Below are 15,054 nucleotides of genomic sequence, written 5' to 3' on the forward strand. Positions count from 1 at the left end.
GCCTGGAGTGTACAGATGTTCCCTAGCTTCCAAGAAGCACACAGACTCTAGAATCAGTGGGTGACTCTTTTCTAAAGTAGCTCATCCTGAGTATCGGGTGATGGAAAGGGTTACCTCTAAGCTCCTGAACAGTAGAACATTCTTACCTTCCTTCCCTGCGGAGGTCTCTGTTTTGCCTGGCGGAGGAAGAGGGAGTTGTCACAGTACAATTTCAGGAATGTTGGGAGCTGTGCTTTGGTTCGTCTACTGTTGGTGTAGAGCCCACGGAGGTCTCTGGAGGGCAAGGGATCAGATAAGAAAGAAGTCATTCCTCATAGACCGAGAAATCTGAAACCTTAGAAATTCTTGCTGATGAATTTTATTCCCTTCTAGTCTGAGAAACCTTTCTGTCTTCCCAGCAAGAGACGCATGGAACAAATCACTGATAGTGTGAACAATATTTGAGATAAATGCAACTGTCAGATAATTTCCTAGGAGTTCTGCAAGGGCTTGTGGTGACTGCAAACCGCTGAGTCTGTGTTTTAATTCAGTGGAATATATTCAGACTCCTTTGGGGACTCTAACACATCTGTAGCCAAGGGCTCAATGCTACATTATTAGTAATAGTTTTATGTTAGTATGTATGTTCTTGAGCAGTTAAGCCATTTTTCCAAACTTTCTGTTTAGTACAAACAGTAAGCCCAGGTCAGACATGTTCACAAGACATTATCAAACTCTAATGGAGGTTTGATTTTTCCTGGTGTTCAGAACACAATTTCTAAACATGGTGAAGAAAAATTACCTTGGATGTATGGTGCTTCATTGAACAGTGACCTTTCAGGTTAACTAAGAAAGCTGGAGCCCCAGAGGATTTTTGAGCAACTTTTTTGTTGCCTGAGGGAAGGACAGAATAGAAATGTGGTGTAAATGTTTAGAAAGGGGATGATTTGCAAGGGTTGTGAAAAAGCGAAGACCAGCTGCTGGAAGAAAATGCTTTTATATGATTTCAAAAGAGAGATACTTTTTTTACTTTAAGTAAAATTTGGACCCTCAGACCTCCTAGCTTTTCTATAAATTGGCTTTTGTGTATCCACATTACGCCTTTTATTTGCTCCTGTTTAATGAATGAGCAAACTGTGAAAAGAGAGGAAAATGGGTCCGTTCTACAAAACTGCAACGGAAGCATTGGTTCTTTCAATTTTCTGTATAAAAATGTTTGCTCACTCTCTATGCTAAGTAGTTTAATCATGCCAGGCGTCTAATGACCAGTTTTCTTTTTTTTTTTTCCAGCTGACTCAGGTGTAGACACTTTGGCAGTGTTTATGGCCAGCAGCGGAACGACAGACGTCACGAATCGGAATAGCCCGGCCACACCGCCAAACACTCTTAATCTCCGTTCCTCCCACAATGAATTGTTGAACGCTGAAATAAAACACACGGAAACCAAGAACAGCACACCCCCCAAATGCAGGAAAAAATATGCACTAACTAACATCCAGGCGGCAATGGGCCTCTCGGATCCGGCTGCACAGCCCCTGCTGGGAAATGGCTCTGCCAACATCAAGCTGGTAAAAAATGGAGAGAACCAGCTCCGGAAGGCTGCAGAACAAGGGCAGCAAGACCCCAACAGAAACGTTAGCCCCGCTGCAGTCATCAACATAACTTCTGAGAAGTTAGAGGGTAAAGAGCCCCACCCGCGGGATTCCTCAGGCTGCGAGATTTTACCCTCCCAGCCCCGAAGAACCAAGAGCTTCCTGAATTACTATGCAGACCTGGAAACCTCAACCAGAGAACTCGAGCAGAACTTGGGCAACCAGCATGGGGCTGTGGAAGAGAAGGCCCAGCCAGGCCAGAGCCAGGCCTCCACCGTCGCTGGGAATGGCGACTTCCTGCTGCAGAAACCAAACAAACCCCAGTTCAGCCCTGAAGATGGCCAGATAGCCACTGTGTCATCCAGCCCGGAGACCAAGAAGGATCATCCTAAAACGGGGGCCAAAACCGATTGCGCACTCCACCGGATCCAGAACCTGGCACCGAGCGACGAGGAGTCCAGCTGGACGACCCTGTCCCAAGACAGCGCCTCCCCCAGCTCCGCGGATGAGACAGGTACCTGGGAAAGGTGTAGCCTACGGTGGCACTTGCTTTTGGTGTTTTCCCTTATTGATGGAATTAGTCTCGACATTGACCCCCTCCCCCAAATTTTCATCTGCAGGTAGAGAAGAGCATGAGCCTCTTGGGGTAAAATTAGGCAATTTGTGTGAAAATACCATTAGATTCCTCAGCGGTTTCATTTTGATTCATATATAAGTTGTTTGTCCCGGGAAGCATTTTTGTAAAAGAAATAGCTCCCCGGTGTTAAGTACAGTAAAACATGACCTATTTAGCAACTATACTGCCAGTGGTTAGGTGAACTATTTCTATATACTATGTAGAAATGCTGGGTTTTGTTAAGGAAAATAATAAAAGGGAGACACTTGCCGGGGGCAGGATATAACCTGAAAAAGAGAACCAAGTATTTAAAAATTCTCAGAAAAAAACTTATTTATGCTCAAGCTAATGAAAAGTTTAATGTTTAAAAAGTTGAAAGTCTATTCATTAAAGACATTTCCCTTTTGACCTTTACTAGGGAACATTTTATTAGCCTTGTTCAAGTGATATTTGAAAGTGAAAAAGTAGTGTTTCTTTCAACATATATTTAGAAGTTTTGGACTTTAACTAGTCTAGTTGAGACCAGTCTTTCCTGACTTTTGTCTATATTTTGTAACATCTTTGGATTTTTCAGAGGAGTGAAAATTGTCTCAGAAATGAACAGGGTCCTAAAAATCAGCTACTTTTAATCTTATCTTCTCATAGCCCCTATTTTACTAATCATGAGGTTAAAAGACTGGAGAACTGTATTGTGTCTGAATTCACTGTAAACAAGTCCTCACAAAGGCTTATTTCTTTAACCTAACCCTGCCTCTGGTAGATCCCAGGGCTCTGTTAATGTGATACAGATTTAACAGATAGAACCACCAGGGAAGGAACTGACATTTTCCCCACCTATAAGGCAGAGAAATTACAAGGACTACAGATAGGAAAAGAGGAGAAAGTAAGACATTAACTTGTTTAAAAAAACAACAAAAAAAAGTGTTTTTTGAAGTGCCCTTTAAAACCAGTGCTTTAAATGATAGATTTCATCAGCCTCCTGTAGCTGGATATGGCAGTATGGAGGTTGAGATGAGCCCATTTCAGCTCAGAAATGCCTGGATCTGCACATTATTGGAATCGTAATTATGTATAGTAATGTCACTGAGTTCACAACTCTATTACTTTTCACATTTAGAGACTTCATATCCTGTAGCCGATGGACACTGTCACCTGCTAGTGTTTGAATCTATATAAATGGCTCCTTGAGTGTCTCACATTCAAACTCAACCTTGTGTGTTCAGTACCCTCCACTGAGGCCATACTGGCTTCCTCATGTCGTGGCAGCCTTTCTGCGGCTCTTCCAGGCCCTGTGCTCCCTTTTGTAGCTATATTTTAAATTTTACTGAAAGGTATTAAGTAACAGTAAAGTCTCCTCGGTTCCTCACTCTGGCCCCCTTTTTTCCAGTGACAACCACTACGTTTTTTTTTAGTTTTTTTTTTTTTCCCAGAAACCATTTTAGGCATATACCCACATTTATAATAAATATTAAAATTAACCCAAATTTTACTATGATATTTTTAAAGAGTCCTTACCATTTAGAGATACATACTAAAATATTATAGTATAATATAATATATTATACTATAATATTGTATATGGGATTTTGCCCATAAACTGATCCTTTTTAAAGGCGGGTACATAAGGGTTTATTATTCTGTTCTCTCTCATTTTGTATGTTTAAAAATTTCCACAGTAAAAGTTAAAACAAGAGGGCTTCCCTGGTGGCGCAGTGGTTGAGAATCCGCCTGCCGATGCAGGAGACACGGGTTCGTGCCCTGGTCCGGGAAGATCCCACATGCCGCGGAGCAACTAAGCCCGTGAGCCATGGCCGCTAGGCCTGCGCGTCCGGAGCCTGTGCTCCGCAACGGGAGAGGCCACAACAGTGAGAGGCCCGCATACCGAAAAAAAAAAAAAAAAAAAAGATAAAAGTTAAAACAAGAAAAAAAATGACACATTACATTGTTTTATAAATGCGTTGCTTTTTCCACCAAAGTATATATTTTGCAGATCAGTTCATATCAGGATATAGCATTTTTCTACCTCAGGCTGAATTTAAGTATTAAGCATGCTGTTCCACCCTCTTCAAGCTCCATGATTTATTTAATGATTCCCTCACTGCTGAGTGTTTAGGGTGTTTCTATCCCCGGCCCCTTTGCTTATTGAGTGCTGGTGTCAAAAAGGGCTGGTGGTGAGCACCAAGTTTATTTTTTTAATTAATTAATTTATTTATTTGGCTGCATCAGGTCTTAGTTGCAGCATGCAGGATCTTTTGTTGTGGTGCACAGGCTTCTCTCTAGTCGTGGCGCGAGGGCGTCAGGGCGTGCAGGCTTAGTTGCCCCACAGCATGTGGGATCTTAGTTCCCAGACCAGGGATCGAACCTGCGTTCCCTGCATTGGAAGGCAGATTCTTAACCACTGGACCACCAGGGAAGTCCCAAGAGCACCAAGTTTAAACTGTACCTGTACACTGGTTTGGTTCACTGCCACTCTCTCCAGGGGGCCTTTCCAGGGTCCCCTTGGCTCACCACTCATTTGCTCAGTGCCCTGGTGTTACTTGCTGCTAGGGTTTCTCTACAGAGCCCATTACAGGGCTTGGCATGTGATGTGAACTGGATAAGAGTTTTCTGACGTGTTGAGAGGATACATTCATTTTTCATTCTTAAAGTCGCTTTTGAAGACCTTGAATTTTAGAGTAAGGATGGCAGTATGGTGATGGCCCATAATGGCTAGCTGAGGATAGACATTTTGAATCAGATGTGCTTGAAAAAGTGTGTTAGCTGTGACCCAACTCTCTAAAGCTGTGAGATTGAGTTTTTTTACAAATGCTAGAAGCCATCCCTTCAAAATAATCACTTTGGGATCTTTATTTCAGCTTAATGCAATGCCTCAGAATATTAATAATATTGGGGAATTCTTTTGGAATTTCCTTAGAGCCAGTTGTGAACTCCAACTGAAAAGACACCTCTTTACTTCATGATCACACAGATCACATAAATTAGCGAGTAAAATAAAATAATTGATTATTCAGCATTGGTATTGTTTTTTTTTAGTTCATCTTTCCAGTGAAACATACTGTTAGTGTTCACAATGATCACCGTCAATTTTTTTTTTTTTTTTGCTACACCGTGTGGCACGTGGGATCTTAGCTCCCCGATCCGGGATCGAACCCATGACCCCTGCATTGGGAGTGCAGAGTCTTAACCACTGGACTGCCAGGGAAGTCCCACAGTCAATGTAAATTAAACACTTCTGATGACGAAATCATTATTATATATGTTTTATATAGTATATATGAGTTTTTATATATATGTATGTAAAATAAACACAAAATAATAATTGTTGAAAGAAAATAAATAAGAGCAAGTATTTTGTAAGATACTAGTATGCAGCACCATGGTACATATATACATATACACAAAGTGTACGTACTTGCTTATTCACTGTGTGCTAAGCAGATATTCATCACAGTGGTGTATGTTGTATGACTAAATCTTGACCCAGTTATCTTTGGATTGTAGACTATGCTTTGGGGAGCCTGGAAAAATAAATAGACTCATTTCTACCTTAGGGACACGCTTTCCAAGTTAGAATGCTATTTATAAAATAAAATGCACTGCCCAGCCCAGAGATTGACCACTTTCTATTTCCCTTTCTTTCTGAATTGCCCAGGTCAGCATGTTAGTAACTTTCTTTGCACAGTCAATCATGTAATATGTTTCTCCTCTTTTCCTCCTATGTCGTCCGTCCTTTGAGAAGCAAGAGGTTATTAGAAGTGGGGGGTGGCAGGGAAGCATCAGCGAATTACTGAGTTTCATAGGAATTTAGAAAAGTTCAAAAGAATCCCCTGACCTGGATTCTATTTTTTTTTATTTATTTATTTTTTTTGCGGTACGCGGGCCTCTCACTGCTGTGGCCTCTCCCGTTGCAGAGCACAGGCTCCAGACGCGCAGGCTCAGTGGCCATGGCTCACGGGCCCAGCCGCTCCACGGCATGTGGGATCTTCCCAGACCGGGGCACGAACCCACGTCCCCTGCATTGGCAGGCGGACTCTCAACCACTGCGCCACCAGGGAAGCCCCCTGACCTGGATTCTAAAGGAAAGTGTTGCATCATTTTGGTACTTGAAAGTGGGAACCTTAAGTCTGTTCAGGTTTTGCCAGAGATGCAGTCCCCTTAGTGGCCCCAGGTAAGCATGATGGCTCAGATAAATGTAGGTTGGTCAGATTGTGTGTAGTCTTTCCATTAATCACCTGGTGTTTTATGTTTGCTTCATGAAAACTTTGGAAAGACACAACATTCTGATACTACCAGGGTACCTAGTTTGTACCAACAGGTAACTTAGGTTTAATTTGGGGCTTAATAAAATTGAAGATACAAAGTATGAAACTGGGTGGATCTTGTGGAATAGCTGTTTCAAAATTAGGTTCATTACTAAAGTGTACAAAGGCAGAATATACACTGAGAAAATCAAATCTAGATGGTGCGACAGTGGGCCCAATGCTGCGTTAACTTATCATGGAGAGGATGGGCTCTAGAGTCAACTTCCTGAGTTCAAACCTCAGCTGGGTTCCATGTAGGCAATTTGCATAGCCTCTCAACTGTAAAATGGGGGTGCTGGTAGATCTGTTGTGAAGATTAAGTGAGAGCATCTTTGAAGAGCTCTTAGAACAGTGTCTGGCATATAGCAAGAGCTTAATAAATATTAGTGCTTATCTTTTTTTGGGGGGGTTGGTGGTACGCAGGCGTCTCACTGTTGTGGCCTCTCCCATTGCGGAGCACAGGCTCCGGACGCGCAGGCTCAGCGGCCATGGCCTAGCCACTCCGTGGCATGTTGGATCTTCCCGGACCGGGGCACGAACCCGTGTCCCCTGCATCGGTAGGTGGACTCTCAACCACTGTGCCACCAGGGAAGCCCCTGCTTATCATTATTAGTGATAATCATTATCAGTACAGCAGTGAGATAAAAGTTTACTTCTCTCTTAATTACGGATTATCTATATTTTGGGCTCTGATTTTATTACATATTAAAAAAGTTTTTTTAAATTGGAGTGTAGTTGCTTTACAGTGTTGTGTTAGTTTCTGCTGTACAGTGAAGTGAATCAGCTATACGTAGACATATATCCCCTCTTTTTTGGATTTCCTTTCCATCTAGGTCACCACAGAGCACTGAGTAGAGTTCCCTGTGCTATACAGCAGGTTCTCATTAGCTATCTATTTTACACATAGTGGTGTATCTATGTCAATCCCAGTCTCCAAATTTATCCCACCCCCCCACCCCCTTTCCAGCCCTGGTCTGCATGTTGGGCTCTGATTTTAGTTAGGACTTTCTGCATCTTCTAAGGGCAGAGATTGGTTTGTCTTCATCTTTGTGCTGTCAGTGCCTGAAATATAGCAGGTAAACTTAGTAAATAAATAATGACTAATTGAATAAAAATGGAAGCTATCTACATATATCTCCAAATGGCCCTGACATATTGAGTAAATCATTTAATATTATATTTTAATCAATGCCTGATTTTGATATTGGGTACATATTTTTAACTTAATTGATGATATTGCCTCACCGTGGAGCGGGGATACTGATTAACGAATTACTGGGAAAGGCACAGTGAAATTCTGGGTGCCAAGCCTTGTTTGTGATACTCTCTCTCACTCAGGTGGTCATGCTGGGGCTTGAACCAAGATCTCTGGACCTAGCATCCAGTGCTTTTCCACTGTATCATAGTTCTGAGACCTAGGCTTGTGACACCAGTGGCTGAATACATCAGACTTTATCCACTTCAACTAGATTATCCTGATAATCTGAAAGATAGAAAATTATATTTTAGAGGACCTTTCCATTCCTGTAAACAATTGAGTTTTAGCTCAAATTTCAGCTCCTCTGTGAAACCTTTCTAGACCCTCTGAGCTGTTGAAAGTCCATTTTCTGTGCCACAAGGAAATATTTCCAATTCTCTGTTATCACATGCCTCTCAGCAGTTTGTAACCTTACTGGAAAGTTTTTGTTTAGACTTGGAGCTCCATGAAAGTAGGAGCTAAGTCTTCATTACGTGTGGATGTGAACCTCTTCACACAGTACGTAACACACAGTGACAGGCTCCATAAATGCTATCTGTTTGCTGGTTGGGTAGATGGAGCTGGACCACAAACATGCATACTCTGAGGTCTGCTACATCAGTACAGCTTTAGAAATAGAAAAGGTAAGCACAACTTGTATATAAAATAATTGTTCAGAGCACCCTGGATACGGTGATTCTTATTTGTATTCTAGGCTCCAGGGAGGGACGAAGAGTTGGGGCCAGTAGTTCAGTGTGTCACAAATGTTCTTTGTATTTGAGTTCTTACGTCTACAAGTCAGAATAGCCAGAGTTAAGGAAAAGGACCATTTTGTTTTCACTTACCTTCACACTTTGCCTTGCACTGTAAGTTGAACCATGTTGCTTGAGAGTTTGAATCCTTTGCTGTCTTAAGTTGATTGGCCTCCAGTCTTGAGGCAAGCAAAGTGGAACTCTTTTGCGAGTTGGGTAGCTGGTGAGGGCAAAAGCTAAGGCACAAACCTAAGTATATCAACACAGTTGGCAGCACTAATTATTTCTGGCCTTAGCTAGCTTAAGAGTGTTAGAACTTTGGATAAGTTTATATTATTAACTTTCCAAAACGTCTTCTAAATGTTCATTTTACGTCAGATGGATTTTGGTAATGTCAACCATAAATTATTTTTAAATTGCTTTTTGAAAGCTCCCATCCCTTTAAAAAAAAATTCCAGGATATAGAAAAGACCCAGTGTTCAGCTGGTTTGTCCTGCTGAATTAATTTTAATCTTTTAAACACCCTTTAGTGATTCACTAGCCTTCTTGTCTTCTCAGTTGAGCGTTCCCTGATGTGACAGGAGGAATTCAAGAAGGCAGATGTGAGATGTTTCCAAAATAGCTTGGACACATAGTTCTGGGATGGATGGTATGATTTCCAAATTAGATTTTAGTATCTCGTGAGTAAGATGTATAAAAAGAGTTTTTATCTCACCTCATGAACTTAAGGAAGAAAATGATTTTGCTCAATTAATTATTTTTGGAAAGTTCTAGAAACAATTTATATTCAGTTGAATGATAGGATAGGTTTTGGTTGCCTTCCATTTTAAAGTATTATACTAGGTACTTCAGGGTACACACAAAAAAAATGAATACAGTGCAATGAGTGGTAACAAAAGCCTACCAGTCTAGTAGTGAACACAAGACCGTTGATATATTCAAGATGGAACCAGGAAGGAGCCATGAGATGGTGGAATGTTGTGGGGTAAGGAGAGCTTAGAGGAGGAAGAAACCTTGACTGGGATATGGAAGCTCAGGCATCGAAGTTATCTGTGCTGGAGATTAAATAGGTTTTCAACAGATGAAGATGTGGGGAGATCAGTGCCCTTCAGAGCTGTTAAAAAAGTAAGGAGTCCTTTTCTTTTTTAAAATTAATCACTGAAGAAGTGTAGTCCATGATTTTTTCCCCCACTCTTATGTCTGCTTTACTGGCATCTTGAAAATAAACATTTTAGAACCTAGTTTGGCAGGTTGCTTGGCTTGTTTGCTTGGCTTCTGGGGAGAGGGAGTGGACGGAGACAGAAAGTGGCTGCTCAGGAAATGACTGGATGGAGTCCTCCAGTGGTCCTGCGTGAAGTGGTCCCAGAAGTGCCAGTGATGCCTCCTTGGATGAGGGCATGTCGCCTCTAAGATTGTGACTCAGTGGGATCATAGAGACAAAAATACTACCAGCCACTTTCAGAAATTTTCTGGTCAAATTTCATCACGAACATTCTACCCTGACCCACTGTCCTCACAAAAGAACCTTAAGTTAATAAACACATAGAGAGATTTATGGTTTTAAAAGCCAAGAGGCTATAGCAAACATCCAGATAGTCATCAAACTTGAATTTGTCTACATTTATGGGGAGCTGAAATGGATCTGCAACTTCACCATGATTTTCCCTGAGCAGTAGTATCCATGGAAGTTAACAACCATTCAAGAGTTTGTGGGTTTGTTCACCATTGCTTTGTTTTAATTCATCCATTCATTTTTTCATTTGTTAATTCATATATATATACATGCCAATTATTTTTTTAATGTCTACTCTGGAGACTGTGCTAGGTGCCCCAGACATAGAATTAAATTAGAACCAGTCTGTGACCTCAGAGAGCTCACCTACAATTTCCTGTCTCCATGGAAGACATCCCCACCATCTGAAATGCATCCCTGGGTTCTTTGTCCCATTTCACACGGCATGCCTCAGGAAGTACGGAAAGATAAAGCCCATCCCCAGATCCTGGGCAGTGTAAGTTTACAGGCAAAGAAGAGAAGAAGGTGTTTAGATGTTATATTAGTTTCTCAGGGCTGCTGCAACAAATTACCATACACTTTGTTTTAAGCCTTCCCTGGTGGCGAAGTGGTTGAGAGCCCGCCTGCCAATGCAGGGCAAGTGGGTTCGAGCTCTGGTTCGGGAAGATCCCACATGCTGCAGAGCAACTAAGCCCGTGTGCACAGCTACTGAGCCCGCATGCTACAATAACTGAAGCCAGCGTGCCTAGAGCCCGTGCTCCACAACAAGAGAAGCCACCGCAATGAGCCACCACAGTGGGCAGTGAAGAGGAGCCCCCGCTCTCCGTAACTAGGGAAAGCCCACGAGCAGCAGCAAAGACCCAGTGCAGCCAAAAGTAAATAAATAAATAAAATAAATTTATTTAAAAAAAAAAAAAAAAACCATACCATACAGGCTTAAAACAAAGAAATTTATTCTCTCTCAGTTCTGGAGGCTAGAAGTTTGAAATCAAGGTATCAGCGGGCTTATTCATCCTCTAAAGGCTCTTTCCTTGCCTCTTCTAGGCTTCTGGTGGGTCCTGGCAATGCTTGGCATTCCTTGGCGTATAGCTGCATCACCGCAGTCTCTGCCTGTGTCTTCCCATGGCCTTCTTATAAGGACAACAGTTGTTGGATTTAGGGCCCACCCTAATCCACTATGGCCTCACCTTAACTGATTATATCTGCAAAGACCATGTTTCCAAATAAGAGCACATCCTGAGGTTCTGAGCAGATATGAATTTTAGAGGAATACTGTTCAACCCAGTACAGATATCTTTGTAGACAATTCCTTAATATCTGCAACACAGAGGAGATGTGAAAGGATATTTGCAGAAATTTTGTGTTTAAATTTTTCAGGAAGGAAAGTTAATACTTGTAGATATTGTCAGAATTGACAAATGAATAGAGTGTGCTGCAGAGGACCTCAAGATAGTTTTGGTTGCCTTCACCCAAATTCTTCTATGAGGGAACTTAGTGTGGACCTGATACTGGTGAATCTGAAACCATGAACCCAACTGAGATTGGGAATAAGTACGGGAAGGGCAGGAAAATGTGATAAAGACACTGTAAAGCTTCACATTTAGCAGTTTGGCTCGGTTTTGAACAGGATAGTTCAAAACAGGGAACTTGGCAATATGGAGATGGGGTTATTCCTTTGGACCAAAGCTTAAAAACAGACAGACAGGGATATTAGCAGCAGCCATGCTTTTCTTACCTCTGTTTAAGAGACATTTCTTACCAAACATAGAGTATGTTCTTAGGAGCTATGCAGAATATAAAAGAAAAAATATGACCCTAACTTTAGGGCAATGCAAAGGCAATATGATGCCATGGAAGTTTCAGAGATCAAAAATGCACAGTGCTGGAGAGTGCGCAGGAAGCCTGCAGACAGGTTTTGTCTAGCAGATGATGTTTTGAATTAGATGCCAATGCTTAGAAATTGGAAGCTTTTACATAGAAATATGGATGTCCCCTTTCTTTTCTAAATCCAGAAATCTCATAACACTGGGCTCAAATGCCATGGAGGCCCCAGTCAGCGGCAGCCCTTTAGATGGGTCCTGCCTTCTGGGGCTCAAGACATTAGGCCTGTGGATTCCTGCTCTAAGTGTCAGCCATCACACACACATGAAACTATCATAGTAGAAAGAACTAGGCTTGGTTGGTCTTGCCTGTTACAGCTGCGTGCAACTGTAATGCTATATAGTAGCAGCATGCTTGCACCTGCAGACTTCTTCTAATCATAGTCACCCTAGTCTCGTTCCCGTGCCTTCTGGTAGAATTATAAAGTGTGACATGAACTGTTAAGCAAAACATGCTTGAAAATTCCAAAGACATCTTTAGATGACTTCTCAGAGTTCTCCATCTGTTAATCTGGTTAGAGGAGGGAAAACATTAGCTTTTCAAAAGCTAGGTTGTAGGTGGTTCATAAATTTTGTGCTTCAAGTCTGGCTCAGTTAATACACCCAGTTTGCTTTCATAAATGTGAGAGTAGTTACCAATTACCCTTATTATTTTTATATTGTGTTTCCCTTTCAGATCCCTTGGGTTCAAAGCAATGAAATAAAATCTTCCTATTTGAACAGAGTTGACTAGAAAATTGAATCATTTAACTATTAGAAAATCATATGTGGTCAGCATTCCATGTGTAAGGATCAGAACATGAGAGGACAGGATAACTCCAGCTCTCAAACATTGTTGTCAGTATCTAAGAGAGGAGGTGATACTTATTACTACGTGAGCTTTCCTTTTTTTCCCTTTTCGTTTTACCTTCTGTAGATTTACTCTTGAATATGATTGAGTTTAATCTTTGCAAGGATTCTTCTTTAATATCATCAAGGACATTGTTAGGTGATCATTCTTCTTCCTCAGCATAATTTGAAGAAGTCTTCATATAGAACTGTACTGAATTGGTACACCTAGGATATTATAAAGGTAGATCTCCATCCTGTAAGTGGCTTGTTTAGGAAGCTGATTTTGGTCTGTTATTTTTTTGTTACCAGGACACTTTTTTTCTCATACACACGGTGGTGTACGTGATGGTTAGGTGTACAAGACGGCTGGCCCATAAAAGCCTACTTAGACATGTGGAATAGTATCGGTAGAACTGTAGGACCTTTTCTCAGCATGTTCTAGAAGAAAAGGTGGTCATAGTTCTATATGATTTTGTCAGGAAGTGGGAGAATGGAGATGACCCCCAACTCCAAACCATTGGGAAATGGTTTCAGGAGGTGTAGCAAAGGAAGTTCAAGGGCTGAGGGTGGTGAGTTAGATACTCACCACCTGGAAGATACTCACCACCTGGAAGCCTCCAGGGACACTTCTTTGTAATGGGCTAACTCCTCAGTTCCTACTTTTCTGTTTCTGCTTCAGGGACGTGTCCTTTGGGGGACCTTTGACCAACATTTCCTTTCATCCTTTGCTTACTATGGACCAGGAAGACCTTCTATGACCTCCTGCCCTTCCTTTCTTTCCCCGGAATAAGCATCAGCTTCTTTTCAGTGTTCCCTAGTGGCTTTCACCTTTTAGTCAATGTCTTGTCCCTCTGTCTCTTGTTTATTTTTCCTCCACATGCTATGGAATAAGAGCCCTGAGTCAGTGAATGGACTTTCTGTATAATGTATCAGAGAGAAGCATTTTCACCTCAAGTCCATTGTATCTTCAATGTAGTTAAGCATTATTGGGTTGGTAAAATCTAGACTGTTTATTTTTAGGATACTTTTTAGTAAGGATGATAAGTTAACCTTAATCTACTCACATACTTTCAGCTGATGAATGTCTACTGAGTTCCTAGTATGTGCAAGGAACTGAGCTAGTTCTCTGGGTGATTCCAAGATTGAGGCATAAGCTTTCCTTCAAGGAACTCAGAGACTCCTTCCTCAAGATTATTTTAAGTCTCTGTCTTACCACTTTCTGGGCTTTAGAGTCAAACATTCTGACTCATCTCAGTTCCATCACTTTCTTAACCTCTGAGTCCAAGTTTCTTATCTCTAAAGTGGGAATAATAATAGTACTGACCTTATAAAATTGTTACTTAAAGCCCTTGGTGCAATAACTGGCTCACAGAAAGCATTTTTTGAAATGTTAACTATCATTATAATTATTGTCTTATCTTTGCTATGAGATTGAAAACTTCTTCAGGATATAAGCTGTTTTGCCTTTGTTGTTGTTGTCTTTAATCCCCAGAAATGACTCCATCTGATGGGTACTCATGTTTGAGTGAATGATTTGCATAATAGGTAAACTGTATTATTTATACTAGGAGTGCAACAAATTAAAGGTAATAGTTTACCTTCAAGAAGTTCACAGTAATTAAGAGGATGCATAAGTCCTCTGCTTCTCAAAGTTAATGTACAGGAAAATTTCCTGGGGATCGTGTTGAAATGTAGGTTGTGATTCAGTAGGTTTGGGCTAGGGCCTGAGATTCTGCATTTTTAGCAAGCTCTGTCATAACTCTGATGCTTCACTGCATGCTGAGTGGTAACACCAGACTGTAAACCACAGGAGGAAGGGTCCAGTCTGTTTTGTTCACTGCCTTATCCGGAGCACACAGGATAAATAGCACCTGGTTTACACTTGTGTTAAAAGAATAACATAAGCATACCTCAAACCATAAGTAGTTGGTACCAGCTAGATTTTTGCCAAGTATGCCAACAGATCAGGGTCATAAAGTTCCAGATAAGGTATTTCTTGACCTGGAGGGCTCTTGTGATGCAAGAAGAGGACAAAATTGAAAGACAAATGGGGTTTGGAGAAATAAAGAAGTAGTGGGCACACAGAAAAAAGAAACTGGAAGAAATCAAAAAAAGCGTTTGCTCTAAGGCGCTATTCTCAAACTTTTTGGTTTTGGGGACCTCTTTACACTTTGAAAAATTATTGAGAACCCCAAAGGTCTTTGCTTATATGGATTATATCTATCAGTGTTTATTGTTTATTTATTTAGAAATTAAAACAGATATTTTAAAAAGTTACTTATTTATAAAAGAATAAGAAACCCATTAATGTTAACAAAATAGGATGTTTTGTGAAGCACAACCATTTTTTCCC

The 15,054-nt window shown here is 41.1% G+C and overlaps 1 protein-coding gene across 42 annotated transcripts in view; it reads left to right on the top strand.

The window, feature by feature from the left end:
• APBB2 (amyloid beta precursor protein binding family B member 2) overlaps positions 1–15,054 on the top strand; it is a 381,324-nt gene that overhangs the window by 187,569 nt on the left and 178,701 nt on the right. For all 42 annotated transcript variants that reach the window (XM_067036201.1, XM_067036193.1, XM_067036188.1 and 39 more), the window contains one exon: positions 1,270–2,085. In XM_067036201.1, coding sequence (XP_066892302.1) covers positions 1,270–2,085 — 816 coding nt within the window. The remainder of the gene's footprint in view (positions 1–1,269; positions 2,086–15,054) is intronic.

The sequence above is a fragment of the Kogia breviceps genome, chromosome 6 (genome assembly GCF_026419965.1).
Source record: "Kogia breviceps isolate mKogBre1 chromosome 6, mKogBre1 haplotype 1, whole genome shotgun sequence".
Taxonomy (NCBI): domain Eukaryota; kingdom Metazoa; phylum Chordata; class Mammalia; order Artiodactyla; family Physeteridae; genus Kogia; species Kogia breviceps.